Here is a 17,713-nt window from a genome sequence, read left to right on the forward strand (position 1 = left end):
GCTGTATTGAGCCGGGACTTCTCGGGTGTCTTGTTTTGCTGTGACTTGTGACGCCTTGCCCCTGGACAGCTCTGTGCCCAGTCCTGTGCAGGGCACAGCTGAGTCTTCCTATGGCCGCACTACTGCTACAGCAAAAAAAGTGTTGCATACATACGATTATCTGTGTGTGGCAATCAGTACATTTGGGAAAGAGCTAAACTAGTAAAGAGCCTAAGTCAAGTACCCGAGACACTTTCCACTTTTATTAGTTGTCAGACGCCCTCTATAAACCAGCAGTAACTGGAATAGTAAACTGTCCATGTCCTGCCAAAGTACATGCTGTTCCAATTTACCATAGGTGTGAGAGGGGTGAATCTCATTGTTTGTGCCTCTCCCATCCTTTTCCTGGCTTGTAACTAGAAAGTGAGGATTTTTGAAGCTGTTCTTGCTCACTGTTACTGCAGTTCACAGGGCAGATAGCCCTGGGCAGGCACCCAGCTGGGGCTAAAGGTTTGAGGCGCTGGAGGCCGCGGGCTGCTCTGCCAGCTCCTCGCTGAGACCTGGTGCTGCCTCTTCTGCGTGTCACTGCTCTGCTGTGCAGGCGGCACAGGGCACCCCCGGGATGGAACCCGCGGGGGGCTGCACGGGAGAGCTGCCCGCCTGATGTCTCGCTGCTGCCAGCTCCTCCTGGATCCCGTTATTTCAGCAGCACCAGGAGCAGGCCCAGGTGGTTCTCAGTGGTTCTGCCCTGCAAAGCAGTGCCTGGCGTCCCTTTGCAGTGTCTCTTTGTATGGACAGCTGTTTGGGTTCCCCTGCGACCGGGTCTCTTGGAAGTGATGTTGGTAACGTCTGCTGGGGAGAGCACAGGAACACATGCCCAGGTTCTTGTTCTCAGCTCTCCTGGTGGCTTACTGCACGAGCCCAGGCACATGGCTGCATTGCCTCTTCTGGAGGGGGCAGTGTTTTTTCACTTGCAAAATCATTTGGAGGTCTTCGTCAAGGGAAGTATGGGCTGGTCTGTGACTACGGGTTGGTGGGGGAGGGCGTCAGTTGCTTGTTTCTGGGTCAGCTGTCGCGGGATGAAGCACTGCCACCGCACAGGGGCTCTCCGTTTCCGTGCAGGAGCCAGGCCATGGCTCTGCAGCGTTCGGTAAGCCAAGCATTCCTTTCGGGAGAAGGGAAGCGAGGAGTTGAAAAGTCTAGGACAACTCGTGTAAGAACTGGATTCCTCTGTCTGTAGCAAGTTTCCTAACCACCTTTCATCTGCCCTATCACGGCGGTTGTTTTCACTTGCTGAGCTCTGGCTGTCCCCAGACGGCTTCCTTACAGCGCCCGCTTGCACAATGCCACTGGTGGCCTGGAGCAGCCGTGTTCGCAGGCTCTTGGTTGGGGAACCAACAAATACAGGTCTGGGGCAGCCAGCGGACATTCTAAGAAGGTGCACCCTAAATCTTTACTCCTCATATCCCTTATTTTAGGTATTCTTTGGCTGCAGGTGACTGTAAACTACCCCTGCTTTTCCACTAGTCGGAATCAGAGGCAGGTGAGGTTGCTTACCTGGCCTGGAGGCTGGAGCTGGGGGATGAATTCTGCTTACTGAGTTCTGACTTACCTGTTCAAATTCACTCGGAGTCTGGTGCTGGAGGATTAAAGTGTCCTTTTCTTTTTCTGATGTAACATAGCAAATCTGTTGTCCGCTTCGTATATGGAAGGTAATCATGTGTTGTTGTTATCTGAGGCAAAACTTCTGGAGGAATTGTTCCAGGCACTATAAAAGGCCATTTTAAAATACTAGCTGGTTCAAGTGGAATGGTTAGGAAGTTACGTAAATGGAACACCAAGACCAACACCAGAAAAACAAATGTACCAAGAACGTGATCGCTAAAGCGGAATGGCTTCAGCATACAGAAACCTGCCTGCCAGTGGCAGCTGCTGGCATCGCAGTTGGTGTGTTTCCTTGTAATTCTGTCCCCTGGCGTTGTTTTGTTATTTAAGAATTGGAGTTTAATTCAAAGACAGTGGTGAAGTGTCCTGTTCTTGGAATCACTAAGTGAAACTGGAAAACGTCTGTAAAACTTGTAGATATCAGAAGTAGTAGAAAATCAAAACTTCATTGTAAATTGCCATTATTTTTTGGAGCTAATCATAAAGTTTAAAAAATTCATGAATCAAGTCTTTTGAAAATGAAGGCTATAAATATTCCAGCACATTGTGTTCTAACTGCAACTGCAGCCTTAGACAAGCAATCCACCGGTCATTAAGGGTTTGAGTTTTTCAAAGAATTTTGAACGTAGAGGTTCCTTGCAGAGAAGAAATAGGTAGTGACAGTGCAGCCTCACCAAAGAAGCTATTGTCCCCAGTTGACTGGAGTAGTAGGAAGCAAAAGCTCATTCTCTCATAATTGCAAGTGTCTTGTGGAGTAAATAGAATAACCAAAATGCAGTTGATAGGTTTGATTCTCCTTTTCCTTCTGTGACATTGGGACTGGCAGCTGTAGCATTCTAATGAAAGAAAGATCTAAAATTCCTGAAAACTGGTGATGGTGTTTGGTTTTTATATACCTGCTCCCTTCAACTTTTCAGGTTCTTGCTTATGTCCTTTGTACCACCTGTGAGTAACTTCAAGGGAGGTTCCTGTGGTGGTGGCAGTCTGCAGCCCCCATTCGTTTACCACTGCAACCCCTGGCCCTGGAGATTCATTGCTGCCTTATCCCTTAAGCAGCTGAAAGAAACTCATGTCGTGGGAGTGATTTGTAATTTGAACACTTGATGACTTCATGCTCCAGACTATTAGTCAAGGTAAATCTGTCCCTCTGTATCTTACCTTGTTTGTTGATATGCGCAGAAAAGGAAATGTAAGCAGAAAGACCGTGGGCAATGGTAACTGGTTCTAGCCTGTGCAAACGAGGTAACCTGTAACAGGCTCCTACTTTAAAGACAGATTATAATGAAAGGCTCCAGGAATTTAATAAACCAAATGAAAGGCTTTGCTTTTCTAACCCGTGCTTTCACCTGTGCGTGTGCAGGCCAGGAACCTTCCGCCTAGCAGAAACACAGAAAATGGGCAGTGCAAACAGCAGGGACAAAAACTGGGGGAAAGCAGGCACTCCTGTTTCTCACCCAGCACGGGGGACCCTTAGAGAGATGATTTTGTCCAGGCCAGCATCTCATCCCTACCCAGTCTGGCCCTGCGGTTGTCACGGTTCATTGCTCAGTGTGCATAAGATGCGGTGCTTGGTGCTGTGCCCTTGTCTGAACGTGGGGGGATCAGCCATGGGGGCTGCTGCCAGCTGTGCTGCGGGGCACTCGGTGCCCACTGTCCCCGTGCAGGGGCAGCGCTGGAGGCACGCGGGCGCCGTCCTGGTGGTTGTGAGCAGCTGGGCGCGCTGCTGCTGCTGTGGGCGCTGGCAGCATCCACCCGCGAGCAGTGCAAATCCCTCGGCACGCTGCCACTAAGCACGGCGTGCTGTGAGAGCCCCCGGCACCCCGAGGGGGACAGGACCCTCCTTCGCACCCACCCGCGGGGAATGCACTGGGACCCACGAGGAAGGACGGCACTGGGACCGGCTGCCCCGGGACCCGCAGCCGTCACGCCACGCCGGGAACGATGCCCAGGACATCAAGTTCCCAGTCCTGTGATTTAACCACACGATCATGTTTCCTCTTGAAGTTTTGCACAAGTACTTCAGTAACGCAGATCCTCAGCGTGGCTGCGATGGGCACGGAGCCTCCTAGGAACGCGTGGTGCCAGCAGCCCGGTGCCAGTGCCCTGGGCTCAGCACCCCGTGCGTGCAGCAGCGAGGTCGGATGAGTGCAGCCCCTCGCCCTCTGCCCTGTGAGATGCTGCTCAGCACCCTGCCAGGCTGAGCTCCACCCTCTGCCAACAGGAACCTCTCTAAAGGAGACTTTTCAATTAATTTGTTTATTTATTGCCAGGAATGGTACTGTAAATGGCTTGGCACTTCCTCTCCGCGCCTGAAGCTTTATCAAGTCTGGAGTACGTATCTCTGACACACATTAACCGGTGCGCTCACCTCAGGGCGAGCATTAACAACTCCTGAGCAGCAAACAGACTACAGAGCGTGCAAGCCTCCAAGCAGCAAAAGGATGTTCTTTTCACTCTGTTTACATCAGAGTCATTAGACGTGGAAATCTCTAGTCAAAAGCAGTCTGGGGCCCTGCAGATCTGGCTCGGCCCGTAATGCAGCACACACTTGCAGCACAAACTGCAGTCTCTGTCCAACGGGCCGTGACAGTTCCTGCTCTTGCACCTTGGAGGGCTCCTGGGTCCCCTCCCAGCACTGCTGCCTCGCAGCGCTGCTTCCTCGTGCCTCTGGCAGCCTCTGGCACCGCAGACCCTTGGGCAGACCCAGGAGCTCTGCATCCTCCAAGCTGCCCACGAGGAAGAGCTCCACACATGCCTGTGCGCATGGCTGCTCATCAGAGAGAAACAGTGGGTTATTATATCACTAGTCGATTCATACAAGCTCTGTGTGCTAAAGTCAGAGCCTGACGCAGACTCTGAGATTTATTGCAGGATTTATTATAGAGCTTCTTCACAGTGAACATTTTAGGGGAGGGGAGGAGAGCGAGGGCTTTTGGCTCCTTCCTGATTTTGCCAAAGCATCGGGGGCTGCTCAGCGAGCTGTGAACCGAGCACGGCAGCAGCAGCTCAGTCCACGGGGGGCAGCGGGTGCGCTGCTTACTCGGTCTCTGCATCGCTGTCCGGGCCCAGGGTGTCCAGCGGCCGCACGCGCAGCGAGTCGTAGTTGGGCGGCGGGGTGCCGGGCTCGAGGGGCAGCGCCTCGCCCCGCGGGGTGCCATGGCTGGGGACAGCGCCGGCCTCCTCGTGCTGGAAGCCCAGGTTCGTGTGAGCCTCCACCAGCTCCGACACCGTGGGCGGTGCGTCCGGGTACCGCGCCTGCGCCCGCTTCTGCTTCAGGCCTTTGCACCAGCCGATGACGTTGATAACGGTGATCCACAGGGAGTCTATGATGATTTCCCCGAACTCTATGAGGCACAGCACGGAGCCGCCCATCCAGAACCCGAACTGGCCTCCCAGGCTCGACAGCAGCCAAACAATCTGCAGGCAGGAGAGCGGGACAGAGAGGTGACGTGGGGCCCGGCTGCTGCCACTCCCTGGGCTCTGGTGCCGAGCTCGTGGCAGCCCCGCGGCGGCACCACACGAAGCGAGCGCGGGGCACTCACCGTCGTGGCAGCAGACTCCGAGATCGTGCGGTAGTTGTATTCCTGGAAGTAGATGTTCAGCTTGATGATGCCGTTCCTGTAACACAGGACGGGAGTTCAGAGCAAATCCACGCTGTGGGAGTCCCGCGGGCACGCACCCCCAGCTGCGCAGGGGAGGGCTGCTCCCAGCCCTAACAGTGGGAACCTCTGCCTGCTGCAGGGAGAAGCCGAGAAGCGTTCCCCACTGCAGAACACGTGCTGGGGGAGGGACGTGGCTCTGCTCCTGCAAAAGCACTTGCACACCCGGAACCTTCTCCAGGGCTGCCTGCTGTGGTTTTTTCCCAGCTGCCTTAGTTGGTCTGAAGCCTCCCCTGAGCGCCGCGCTGCTTGTGCTCCGGCCGCAGGGACAGAGCAGCCGCATCCTGCGACAGGCCCAGGGCGGCAGGAACCCAGGCTCTGTTTCTGCCCTCAGCAGCCAGTCAGGGCGCACACGGAGCGTGCTGGCGAGGCTGGGTGGTGCTAGCGAGGTGTTTGCTCACCGACCTGAAGTTAAGCATCTTCTTTTTGTTTTGCTCTGATTTGTTTTTAGGGCCTGGCATAAGGGCAGGACCCGGTTGGAGCTTTGTACCAGCCCAGGCTGTGTTGCAATACGTGGGTTAACGCAAGGCTCCTCGGCCTCCGCAAGAACTGGCTTTTCAGGCGTGCTGAGCAACGAATGGCACGGGAGCTGCCTGTGCTTCCCAAATCTGCCCATTCCTTTCTTCCCCCAACTCAGGGTTTAGGTTATCAAGGGATAACTCATCAGCTACCCTGTTTTTGGTGTAACCCCCTCCTGCTGCTGCTGCTGTTGGCAATTTGGAGGCGTAAGTATGAAGGGACGAATGCAGCACTACAGGAGCTGATCCCTTGCAGTTCATCACTTTAGAGCTTCTGGGCTGCTGTATGGGACCAACTGGAAACACAGCTCATGTTCACGTTAATTTAACTCCACGTTCGCAGTTGTGTCTGACCCCCTTTGTTACTGTGAGGAGCAGAGGATGTGCGCGAGGTGCGTTTCTTGCTTCATGTATTTTCCAGGCAAGCGTGTGCCAAATCTCGTTCTACCTTCTGCATTAGCAGTGTGCGCTCTGGCTGATGGCCAAGGCACGTGTTAAACTAACGTTAGCAGGCTCGACAGAGAAGATACAGCGGTTGTGCTTTTCGCTTACCTGTCCAGAGTCACATTTGTTGACATGTCCCTTTCATAAGACAAAATATGGAAAATCCAGTCCTAGGGAAACAGAACTTATTCAGAACGGAGAAGCAGCATCCTGCCTAAGCACTTGCCAGGGCAGGAACCCAGGGAAGTAAGAAACCTGTCCTGAATAGTCCTGTTTTAATCCAGCTCTATTGGATTAAAAGCACGACAAAACATTGAGTAACGTGTTCGTTGAGTGGCCTCCATCCCGCTCCCACTCGGTGGTTTGTGCAGGGGTTACAACACGTCACCACGCTGCCTTCACTGACTCTGACTTTGCATTCACAGATGGTGTCAGGCTGCAGGGGCATCCTGGTTTAACGTGGCGAGTTCATAAGGCACTCGTCTGATGTGCTTAGAAGGAGGCAAAGGCAATTAACAGGAGCTTGTGGCAGAAGATGGTGCGTATTTACCCATTCCTAACTCCTGCATTTGGCAACTTGTACATGCCTTTGCTCAAGCACACTTCTGCTGTGGCTGCATTTATGCAGCGATAGCAGAGTCATGCTGGCTGTCATTTTATCAGTTCTGGATTAGAGATTATTGTTAAGATAAAGTTTTTCTGTAAGTGCTCTGTGTGAAGTCCTTGGTGGCCATGTGCTGGAATAAATTGAATCACAGTGCGTGTCTGAAATCTCCTTTGAAATCAGTTACAACCGATTCCATGTCACGAGGCACACCGTACCTAACAGGGTTTGCCTTAGGAACTACGCTGCCCGCCTGGAGGATGCCAGGCGTTCCTCTCACGCTGCGGGCACGGCGTGCTGTGTGACAGTGAGCCAGCAGGACAGCAAGGGCCTCCGGTGCATGGCGGTGGCAAGAGGCAAGGCTGCACACCTAGTATTGATGCCGGGTAATCCTGAGTGTTTAGTGCATGGTCCAAACAAGTGTTTGTTCTCTCTTCAGGGAGCCCATGAGACCTGACTGCACCTCCAGCCTCCACCACCCTCGTGTTGTGGGAAGGTGGCCCCGTTCCTGGCTGCTCTCTGCTCCCAACGGCACGAAGCTTCAAGGCGACAGCTCCCAGCGAGTGCACTGCAGACACCGACCAGGCGGCGTGTGCGAGGCAGGGATGAAGGTAAGCACTCGTGCCCTGTGCCGTGCCAGCAATCTCGTAGGAGGAAAGTCTGTGCCATGCCCTGCCTGCACTCGCCTGGCAGGGGAGCGTGGTCACTCAGCTTTGCTCATGCTGCTGCAGGGTTGTCACCCCTCGTGCCTCATGCTCTGGGGTTAGGCTCTGTCTGCATGCTGAAAATGTGTAATTTAGCAAAGAGGCCCTTGCTACCTGGACATTAACTCTAAAAGCACTGAGTGATTCATGTGGTTAAGAACAGGTAGTTATTAACGGCTGTTTCAAAACAAGAAATCAGTGTTACCTCTGAAGCTTCAGATGGCCAGTCTGCCATAGAGATGGTCATTTTATACTGCGTGTCACTAGAAAGAAGGGGGAAAGAACGTTAACACAGAAGTCACTGGAACTTCAGTTCTCATTCAGATAAGCAACCCCACTCAGTTTTCTGCAATTTTAAGGGGGTCAGAATTGATGGGAGACAAAATGCAGGATTCTTTTCACCTCTACAGCTGCCAGAAATAGTTGAAGTACTTACTTGCATGTTCCTTACAAGAGTCAATGCAAATTTGTCTCTGTCTTATACTTGATCTCAGTGATGAATAGCAGTATGCTGTTCGGTGAAAACAAAAAAACAAAGCTTCTGTTTAGATAAGAACCCCACTTACTGGATTATATTCATTTCATAGATTCAATTTTGATTTCTCAATAGCAATAAAATGCGTGTCCAGTCCCTCCCTCCTGCATGGCAGTGCCCTGGGAAGGCCGTACAGTTAGCTTTGTTCGTGCTCTTACCCCAGCCTGGGTTATCGTCATTGTTGCAGTAAGTTACCCCTTCAGGTAAAGGAAACATATAGTGACCACATCCACAGATTTCAGCCATGTGATTTTGGAAACAGGAACGCAGGCAAGCCTGAAAAAAGGGAAGAGGGAGCTGCTTAGAAGTGGGGTGTACTTCCCTGGTGATCTCTGTGTTGCTGCTGTCTGTGTTTGCTATGAGAATTAGCCTGCTCCCAGGCACATTCCTTACAGGGGCTCTCTTGCACCGAGTAGAAGGTTTTGTAGCTCCATACAGAGAGAAAGCTGCCTCTGCCGTGGGAGCCATCCTACAGAGATGCTCCTCCAGCCTGTGCCAAGCATCTCCGGGTGCTGCAGCACAATGTGGCAGCCCCTCAGGCAGCACTGTTTGTGGTCTGTCATAACGTAGTGATTCCAATGGAAAGAAGAGGTTGCTGAATAAGCTATCATGTTTATAGCTGCACTGCAATTACATTTCTCTTTATGTTGCATTTTTACTACTACTCTGGTTTTTAAGCTAAATTGTAGTGGCAAGTTAACGTGGGTAATTCACCTCGCAGGAGTAGAAGGGAGCTAAATGCCTGCTCCCAGCCGCACAGGAAACTGCTCAATTCTTAATTATTTTAGGGTTTCATGGAAGCAATATAAAGTTTCCAAAAAGGAATAAAAATGTTCTATTTTATGCATAGACACAGCTGTTGTCTCCAGGTTTTATATCACATATTGACAAAGGGTTGGTTTCCACTTTAAAGCCAAGACTTTAAAAATACTTCCAACAAAAAGAGCAGGCTTTAGAAATCTGAATTATCTTATCTGTGCATCTGTTTCTCTCCTTGAAGGGATTACAGCTGCAGCTCTGACAGCATGCGATCCAGGGCTGCAACACTGCCATTAGCTCAGCGAGGCATGAAGTTAATCATCAGAGATTGGAGTGGGATTTTTCATGAAACAATGCACAAAGCAATAACAAAGTCTATGAGAAGATAATTGAATTTAACAGTTTCAGCTAGGTGGGACAGTCAGAGAATGTCTATGTAACACGAAATGCTTACGGAATTCACTGTAATCATGGAGTGATAAAAAAAGCCTGGTTTTGCTGAGAGGTCTCTGAAGTGACACGAATTATGCGGACATAGTTCCCTGGTCAGCATTCAGCAACTTTTAAGTAATAATGCAATCATTTCAAGTATTTGCTTAAACATTATACAAGCATCTTAAAAAGTAGGGTAAAGTGGTCCAATTGTTATAATTATATAAAGGCAGAAACGCGAAAAGCCTGCTAGACCAAACCCCTTCAACTTGTCTGAGATGTATTCTTCAGTCATTTGTAAATAACCCCAAAAACGTTTTTGGTGTTTTCTTTATTGCTAGATCTCACCCCTAAGAAATGTTTCTCCCTTATGTTATAGCCTGTTACAAATTAACCAGTGTTTAATGTTTACACTATATTTTTATTACAGATTCAAGGTTTACAAACACTCAACTTTCTCATCCCAATTTTAAAGTGAAGAAAAGACAAAGGTCTGTCTTCACTTCCTGTACAAAATAAGCAGCCCTTCTCAGTGTAAAAATTGACGTAGTTCTCTTAAAGAGAGAAGGATTAAAAAAGAAGAGGTGTGTTCAGGAGAGGGATCCCTCCTGTGTGTTTATCCCTGTCAGGGCAGTAGCGCTATTATGTGCGTACACAAAGTACAAGCTGCTTTGCACCTTAGGGCAGCAGAGCAGCAGCGTGGTTAAAACCAGGAGCACGACAGTTATCCAAACAGCTGTCATCCTCCCAGAGCATCCGGAGCAGCAGGAGGCATCCTGCTTCGTGAAAAGCTGTCGCGCTGCGGTCTCAGCAAAGCCTCCTAGCACTGCAGTCACCTGGGCAGCAATGCTGGCACTGTTACAGCGGCACATGAGGGTGTGCTGACTGCTCAATAATCCCGGGAGTTTAAAGAAGTTAGCGCGTTGAACACGGGTAATGATTGCATGTCCACCCCTTGCAGCTGATCTTATAATTAAAAGATTTCAGCCAAGCATGGAAATTGTAGAAGACGATATTCTCACAGCTGAAAAGAAATTAACTGCCTCAGTGACACGGCAGGATCAGTTATTCTTTTAAAGGACCTCTGGAAGGAGAAAGCTGAAGTGGCAGGCGGCCGGCACGTGCAGCACTAGCGAGGCACCGACCCTTTCAGGAGCCCGTTGGGGCCAGGCCCTTGGGGCTGCTCGGGGGCCGGGGGGGCAGCAACACCAAAGAGCCTGCGTGTGTTAATGGGACTGGGGACACCTGGCTCGCCTCCTCTCGCTTTGATGTGTTTTCAGGGTGAGAGGGAACCTTCCGTGGGGGGAGCTGAGCTCTGAGGCAGCAGTGTCCGACAAGACCAGCTTTAAACCGTGGTCATATGTGAAGGTAAAAATATTTTGCTTTTTGGTCCGCAAATCAGCACTCTGCTGGTATGTTGCCTGTATCAGGGTCCTACGTAACAACAGAGATCCTGGGGGATTTTCTGTGTTACGGCTTTTGAGAAAATTACAGCAATGCCTGTTTTTATCCCTCTCAAAATGAAACAAGCTTCATACCTGGATAAGGCAAAAATAACTACTAATACCACTTCCTTGCTATGTGAGCTGCTTTGGAACAAGAATGAAGACTGTATATTACACTAAACTGTGTTGTCTGCCAAAGCAATATTCCTAATAGTTTGAGGTAACTTTTAATAATTACATCATTAGGTTTTGATCCTGCAACACAGAGTTATTTGCATTGGTTCCACTGGATTGTTTCCAAACCTGGGGCTACTGCATGTTCAGACTTGAGTTTTGATTTATTACCATAAAAGAAGGTTCCTGTGCCTAGGTTATGCTTCCTTCCTTATCATTGCTGAGCCTCCAGTAACCTGACATGTCAGTCAAAATCTGTAACTGCTTTGAAGACTTCCCCTAAACATCTTTGTTTGATTTAAAACCATGTTTTACCTGTATGGAGTAGGAAGTATTGTATTCACTGTAAAGGTTTTTTACAGGGACATCAGACCCATTCATGGTACAGTCACTGTAGGGATAGCCCATCCGCTCTAGTTCATCCTGAAAGAAAACCAAGACAGCAAACGTGTAGTTATTGCTCCCCTGGGCACCTGGGGCTACTTTTCCAGAGATTCTGTAATTCCCATATTCCCTGCTGGCTTTGAAAAAAACCTCAGAGAACCGCTGTCATCTTGTGCTCTGGTACCTCTGCTCTAGGAGGACCAGGGGCCCAGAGTGGGTGCCCTGACCAGAGCTGCCAGCCGAAACTTGGGCTCTGGAGTGACATGCCAACAGCATGTGTTAGCAAGGAACCTCTGACATAGTGTGAGAGGAGGGAACAATGACCTGGGCTCAATATTTTGGCTTTAATAAAGCACTTTGCCAGGACAGTTACATAAAAGTCTCCATAAACTTTTCCAGCCCATAGCTAGAGTACGCCTTGACTCTTTTGGTTTGAGCCAGTTCAGCCAAGACTTAAAACAAACTTGGTTGCAGTCCCATCAGATAACATTATTCTCAGACAATCTGCTCTAGAGGAATGCCACACATACCACCAACACGCCAATGGAGGTTTCCGTCCCAGCCATCGCATAGATGCCCTGATCCTTAAGAAATGGGAAGCTCTTCTGTTGATGCAGCATCAGCCGTGCCCCAGCAGCAGATGACAGGTAGGGGATATAGTCCTGCTGGCTGATGTCCAGAATCAGCTTCAGCCCTGTGGCACCAAACAAAATATTCTGAACAGGAATGGCATCAAAATTCAAGTCTTTGTTAAACAAACAAACAAACAACAACAAAAAACCACCTGAGCATCTTTTCCTCTCACTGTGCACAGAAATCTGCAGTCCTTGGGGGAAGAACCCAAGTCTGCCTGTCACAGCAGTGTTACATGTGTATAAATACGCATGATGGCAGATGCACAGAATGGAAATATCTCTATCCAGATGTTACACTTCTGCTAACTGTAGTCATTACTTCTCTCTATGCAACAGATTTCCCTTCTGGGGGCTTATACCCTCTGGAAAACAGTTAATCCCTGCTGTAGTGCTCTAGAGAAAAAGAAATTACAAATCTGTTACAGATAACAGAAATTGCCATTGAGAGACAGAGTAATTCCCAGCACTTCTGTTCCTTTAACTCTTTCTTTAGTGGAGCTTTCTCTTACCAAACTCGGCTCCAGGGTTGGAAGAATTCAAAGCCTCTTTGTCCATGCCCCAGTTAAAGATGTAGCAGTTACCGTGGTCTGGGTGATAGATTTGGGTGAAATTCCTGGAAGAATCATGCGCATAAAACTGTGACTCTCAGGGAGAACTAAAGGGTTATCAAATAACGGATGTGGTGAGACTGGTTTTTGGCAGCTAGCTCTGGGATTCACTTTAAATTGCTTCATTTGTTGAACACTTGAATAGAAATTTCAGCTGATGTAATTTCAATCAATCTGCTGTTGGAAACAAAGAAAAGCCAGGTACTGACATGTACCGAGACACAGCTGTTGAGGATAATGCTCTGTTGTAATGGAAAAGAATAGCCTGCCATGCAGATGAGACCAAAAATACTGGCTTGATCTGAGCTATAGTAACAGGCTTTGGCTTGTGTTATATCTCATTCTTTGATACTAATTCTCTATTGCCTTCTTTGCAGAAGTGGTATTGCTGGCAGGACTCCTTGAAGCCTGGGTTGCTGCTGTGCACTCGAGTTTCTCAAAACTGTATATATGAATTTGGCATTCGCAAGAAACAGTGATGGATAAAATGCATTTCTCAGAGCCTTGCGTAAAAAGGTAAGGTGTAACTGAGGGCTGTGTATCTTTGCTGACTCAACACCTGAGCTGGCAGTGATTATTGCTAAGTTCCTAGTGAAGGTCAGTGCTGCTAGCCTCTATACATCATGAGCAAAATGGCCCATCCAAACTAAAACCCAAGCCAGTATCCCAAAATACCCTGTTTCAGCCAGGATCACATCCAGAAACCATCTGGGAAATGCTGTTAGCCTTAAGGACCCATATATACTTTAAAAACTAGAAAACAACAGTAAAAGAGCTGTCTTGCCTTCAGCATCCTGCACCACTCCTGATGTGCCAGGAAGGGCTCAGTGTGTACCTACTTGTAGTTGCAGGGTTCAGCCCCGTAGAGACACGCCAGGATCATGTCTTCTGCCTGGTAGCCCATCCTGATTCTTTCTTGCAGTGGGACTTTGGAGAGGATGCTGGTGGACTGCAGGATGTACCACTCCGTCACCGCCTGTGCTGCACTGGTGAAGTTCCTGTAGGTGCAGTTGTTGGAGCCCTGGTGGCTGCACTGGAGACACACACAGTCAGCTCCTACCCCGTGCCACCCCTGTCCACTGTTCCTGCGGGAGCCAAAGCTGTGGCCAGGCAGGAGCTGAGGAAACGGCGGCCACATCTGAACGTGCTCAACAGGTGGGTCAGAGAATGATACCACAGAGACTGGCTTAGGTTGGAAGGGACCTTAAAGATCATCTAGTTCCAGCTAGGTGCTGCCCACTAGATCGGGGTCCCTTTCCCAGGGACGTTTCCCAGCTGGACAGATTCTCCATCAGTCCCAGAGGTTACCTCACCATGCTTACAGAAAATACCATGTTTTGCTCAATTCTTGAAGGCTGCAGTTGCCTCAGCTTCCAAGGTCTTGGCCTGTAACACTGCCTGACTGAGGCCATGGGAGAAGAGGACGGGGGGAAGCAAGGCCACTGCGTGCCCCCACCGTGCCCCTGCAGCGGGCGCTGGGCAGGGGAAGTGGCCGCAGCCTCTCCCCAGCGCTTTGGGTGCGGGAGCAGAGGAAGGCGTGGAGGTGGCAGGCAGAGCCCCCGCCTTCGCCCTGCCCTGGTGCAGCGGGCAGCCCCTGGCTGGAGGCTGCTGCGTGGCGCAGGGGACAGGCAGTGCCCTGCCCACACCCGCTGCGGCTGCGCCCTGCCCTCCCCGTGGCGGAGATGCTGTCACCACCGCACCGCCTCTTACCAGCTTCACTGCCAGCTTGTACTTCTTCTCTTCGGATGTGGTGTTGGACGGGGCAGGAGGAGCAGCAGTGGTCCCGTTTCCTGGAGCAGTCCCATTCCCTGGAGCAGTCCCATTCCCTGGAGCCGTCCCGTTCCCTGGAGAGATCCCATTCTCTAGAGCGGTCCCGTTCCCTGGAGAGGTCCCGTTCCCTGGAGCGGTCCTGTTGGTCTCAAAGATCTCCACGATGACAGGGTTGTCCTTGTCATGCTCATCAATGAGCACCAGTGGAATCTGGTTCCAGAGTGCCAGATCCAGCCCCTCGGAGGCATTGTCGCTGCCGTTCAGCAGCAGGGGTGTGATGGTGTCCCCATGCATGGGCTGCAGGATCCTCTCCAGAGCCGCCTCGATCAGCTTGTCCAGCTCTTTCAGCAAATGCTTCACCTCCGAGTACCTGCAGGGCGACAGGCGGGCACCAGCTGGCGTAAGGGCGCTCGGGAGGTGGCAAGGATCCGTCACACCGCTGCACCAGGCCCGTGTGGGGCCCGCAGCTGCGGGGAGATGTAGGAGATGTACTGCACAGCAGCGCGAGGCTCTGCACAGCACAGCCAGCTGGGCGCCGCGTCTCCCAGCAGCTGGGTGTAAAATCATCTGGAGATAAACAGAGTCCTTCGCTGGCAAACCTGCTGCACTCACAGCCTGTCGGCACAGGACTGCGTTTGTAGTATTTCAGCAATTCACTGCAGTTTACACAAAACAACTCTTGCAAGCAGAGAGAAAAAACAACAAATCCCTGTGTCTCAGTCGAGAGCATCTCACCTTGCACTACACTACTGCGTGGATATAAATTTGAAGCAACTCTAGCAAAGATCAGTTGCTCCTTTGAAATTATAATTATGTTACTGTAGCTCACAGCAGATAGCACTGTTTAACTTGCTCTTAATGGCTGGAGTGTATGCGATAAGAGGTATGTTCACGGCGAGGAAAAAGAAAGAAAGGAATTGTGGGGAGAGATCACGAGACTGATTTTGATTGTGACAAGTTAGTTGAACTTCAAGTTTTCTCTGAGCCAGGGAAAGTTTACAGGGAGGCAATAACCATTATTAGATTAGCTGATACAGTAATGAGAAACAGACAAACTCGCAAGCACACAACCCCTTCTTTGGATCCGAGCCATTTGTTTTTATATTGTTCTCATTTGTTTGTTTTTTAGTGCCACTTGGTGAGTCAAAGGGTAATTTTCACTGCTGCTCCTAATGTGATACCTGAGACAGGAACAGACCCGTGTATCTTGTGCTGTAACTGCGTGTGTTCATGTGCAACTGTATAAATCAGGCAAAGGAAAACTTACTTGAAGGGGTTGGCGTTGCAGACCGTGACTGCTGGGAACTTCATAGTCTTGAAGCCGATAGAGAGCGATGACGTGACGTTGTAGGAGAGGTACGTGTTAATGAGGATACCCCACTGCCAGAAGACCAGAGACGCGAAGAGCAACGTTAAGAAAAACCAGATGACTTTCTTCTTCGGCCCCTCCTTGATGATGCGCTTGGGGCCGTGCGTGTTGGTGTTGTCGCAGTACCAGACCAGCAGCTCCTTGTAGGTGTAGCCAGGGCCCTTCTGGAGGCGGTGCAGGGCCCGGATAAAGTACTTCTTCACATTCATCCTGGTGTCTGCAAGCAGGAAAGAGAGATCAGACCAGCTGCTTGGAGAAGCAGGGCTTCGCAGCAGGCCAAGCCCAGCGGTGCTGCCAGCAGGGCAGGACGGCAGAGTTACGTGATAACGGCCCTGGTTTGTAGCCCCAGAGAAACATGGAGCTGGAGCTCCTCATGTCAGGCTGTGACAGAGAAACAGCCCCAGATTCTTGAGAGGGTGTAAGGGGGGACTTCTGCTTTGCAGTTCCAAAAGTGGTGGATGCGGCCGTGTCCCTTTTTGTGGTGCCCCTCTCAGCCCCACGGGAGGTAAGCTGCTCGGGCCTGCGTGAGGTTTCTGTGCCTGGCGGTAGGGTACAGAGCCCCGGCTCTGTACACATCCTTCCTATCCCTGGGGAGGATGGCTGTGCTGTACCCAGGTGGGCACACGGTGCCGGGACAGCAGCAGGAGCTGCCCTGGCGCTGGGCTTCCTCCCACCACCACCATCAGCTGTCCTCGGCGGGGCCCCTCCTGTTGGGGCGGACGGACGGGCAGCCCTGTGCGAAAATGGCTTCGAATCCCCAAGCCTCTGTCATTTCAAGTTAGTCTGTAATGGGTTTCCCTGGGAGGAGGGGCGGTGTTTTGCCTCCAAGTATCACCCAGGTCACTGTAAAAAGCCACAAGCGCTGTTGCTGCTGCAGCCCAACAGCATCTGAAGGCTTTGTCAGTGCTGGATGGACCAAGCGCTCACACACGGAAACACGTCCTGCTTTCATGTTGCATTCAGGCTAACCGTGCGTAGTGTTCCAGCTAACACGGGGCTTAAGAGAGTTTTTCTTAAAATGGGTGAGGAAAAAGTATTCCAGTGTGCCAGAATGCCAAAGGGGGACAGGACTTAGAAACTGCAGTGTCTTTCCCAGACCAAGAATGCTGTTAAGTACATGTTGCCCGCCAGAGGAAGAACAATAGATGTTTTTTTCCCACCAAATTCCTTTGTCTTTAAGATAGTATCGGTATGTTTCTATGGCTCATGTGAGAGATGCTGCATATTTTACATTCATGTTGTGAGTAAATAGAACATTTTGTGCTGCTATTTTTAAGGCGAGAATTTGTGTTACTAAATCTTAATATCCTGAGGCAGGATTTCAAAACAAAACAGAGTCAGCTACTTAGAAAATTCTTCAGACTTCAGTTGTAGGGGAATAGAATTCAAGATAAATGCTGTGTATATCACAGCATCCTAGAAGAAGTAGTACTGAAATAATATAGCAATATTTCAGTAATGAGCAGTACTCAGTACCGGGCTCAAGTCACAGGCACCAAGACACGTCTGATTTATAAACAATACAGTCAAAATACACTTAAAGGCAGAGAGACCAGCAAAGCAAACTAGTAAATATTTTCCACCTTTTAAGAAATCCAATAAAAGATTTAGATTAGATTAAAATTTAAAACACACCTACACTTTGCTGGGCAAAATCCAGCCCTGCTGGACCTGACTGGCTGCATGCCCTGCAATCTGTTTGCTTTCCTGCTGACACACTGCACTGGCTGCGCGGGGAGCCTGGGCTTTCTGAAACCTGCTAGAGGGGATCCCAGGCGCTCGGTGCACAGCTCCATCAGCTGCACATCAAGCTGAGAACACCAGAAGTTATTATTTTTAATATTGTTTCCTAATCCTGAATCTTAACAATTTTTTCCTGATGACAATGTTGGGATGTGTACGTGCGGTATGAGGAGCGCACGCAGAATAAAAGTTTCGTGTCTGACTAAAGTTGCTCAATGGCCAGTTTTGAACCTGCCTTTATCTTTGTTCGGTTCTGCAGGAGTCATTCACACATTTATTCTCCATC

General features: G+C 50.2%; 1 protein-coding gene and 1 long non-coding RNA gene across 2 annotated transcripts; one reads left to right on the top strand and one right to left on the bottom strand.

Annotated features, from left to right (window-relative positions):
- Positions 1 to 3,895: 3,895 nt before the first annotated feature.
- SCNN1B (sodium channel epithelial 1 subunit beta) lies at positions 3,896 to 17,621 on the bottom strand. The gene is made up of 12 exons (XM_040575184.1): positions 15,583 to 17,621; positions 14,256 to 14,685; positions 13,385 to 13,578; positions 12,447 to 12,550; positions 11,833 to 11,996; positions 11,234 to 11,341; positions 8,267 to 8,384; positions 8,006 to 8,084; positions 7,779 to 7,836; positions 6,374 to 6,435; positions 5,187 to 5,262; positions 3,896 to 5,061 (listed from the first exon to the last, which is right to left on the bottom strand). Exons 1-12 carry the CDS (start codon positions 15,891 to 15,893, stop codon positions 4,681 to 4,683), a joined length of 2,085 nt encoding a protein of 694 aa, XP_040431118.1. The 5' UTR covers positions 15,894 to 17,621; the 3' UTR covers positions 3,896 to 4,680.
- Positions 5,056 to 13,578, top strand: LOC121078719. The gene is made up of 3 exons (XR_005824703.1): positions 5,056 to 6,803; positions 7,309 to 7,480; positions 13,468 to 13,578. It is a non-coding gene; the product is annotated as an uncharacterized LOC121078719 (long non-coding RNA).
- Positions 17,622 to 17,713: the final 92 nt, after the last annotated feature.

Source organism: Cygnus olor, chromosome 15 (assembly GCF_009769625.2).
Source record: "Cygnus olor isolate bCygOlo1 chromosome 15, bCygOlo1.pri.v2, whole genome shotgun sequence".
Taxonomy (NCBI): domain Eukaryota; kingdom Metazoa; phylum Chordata; class Aves; order Anseriformes; family Anatidae; genus Cygnus; species Cygnus olor.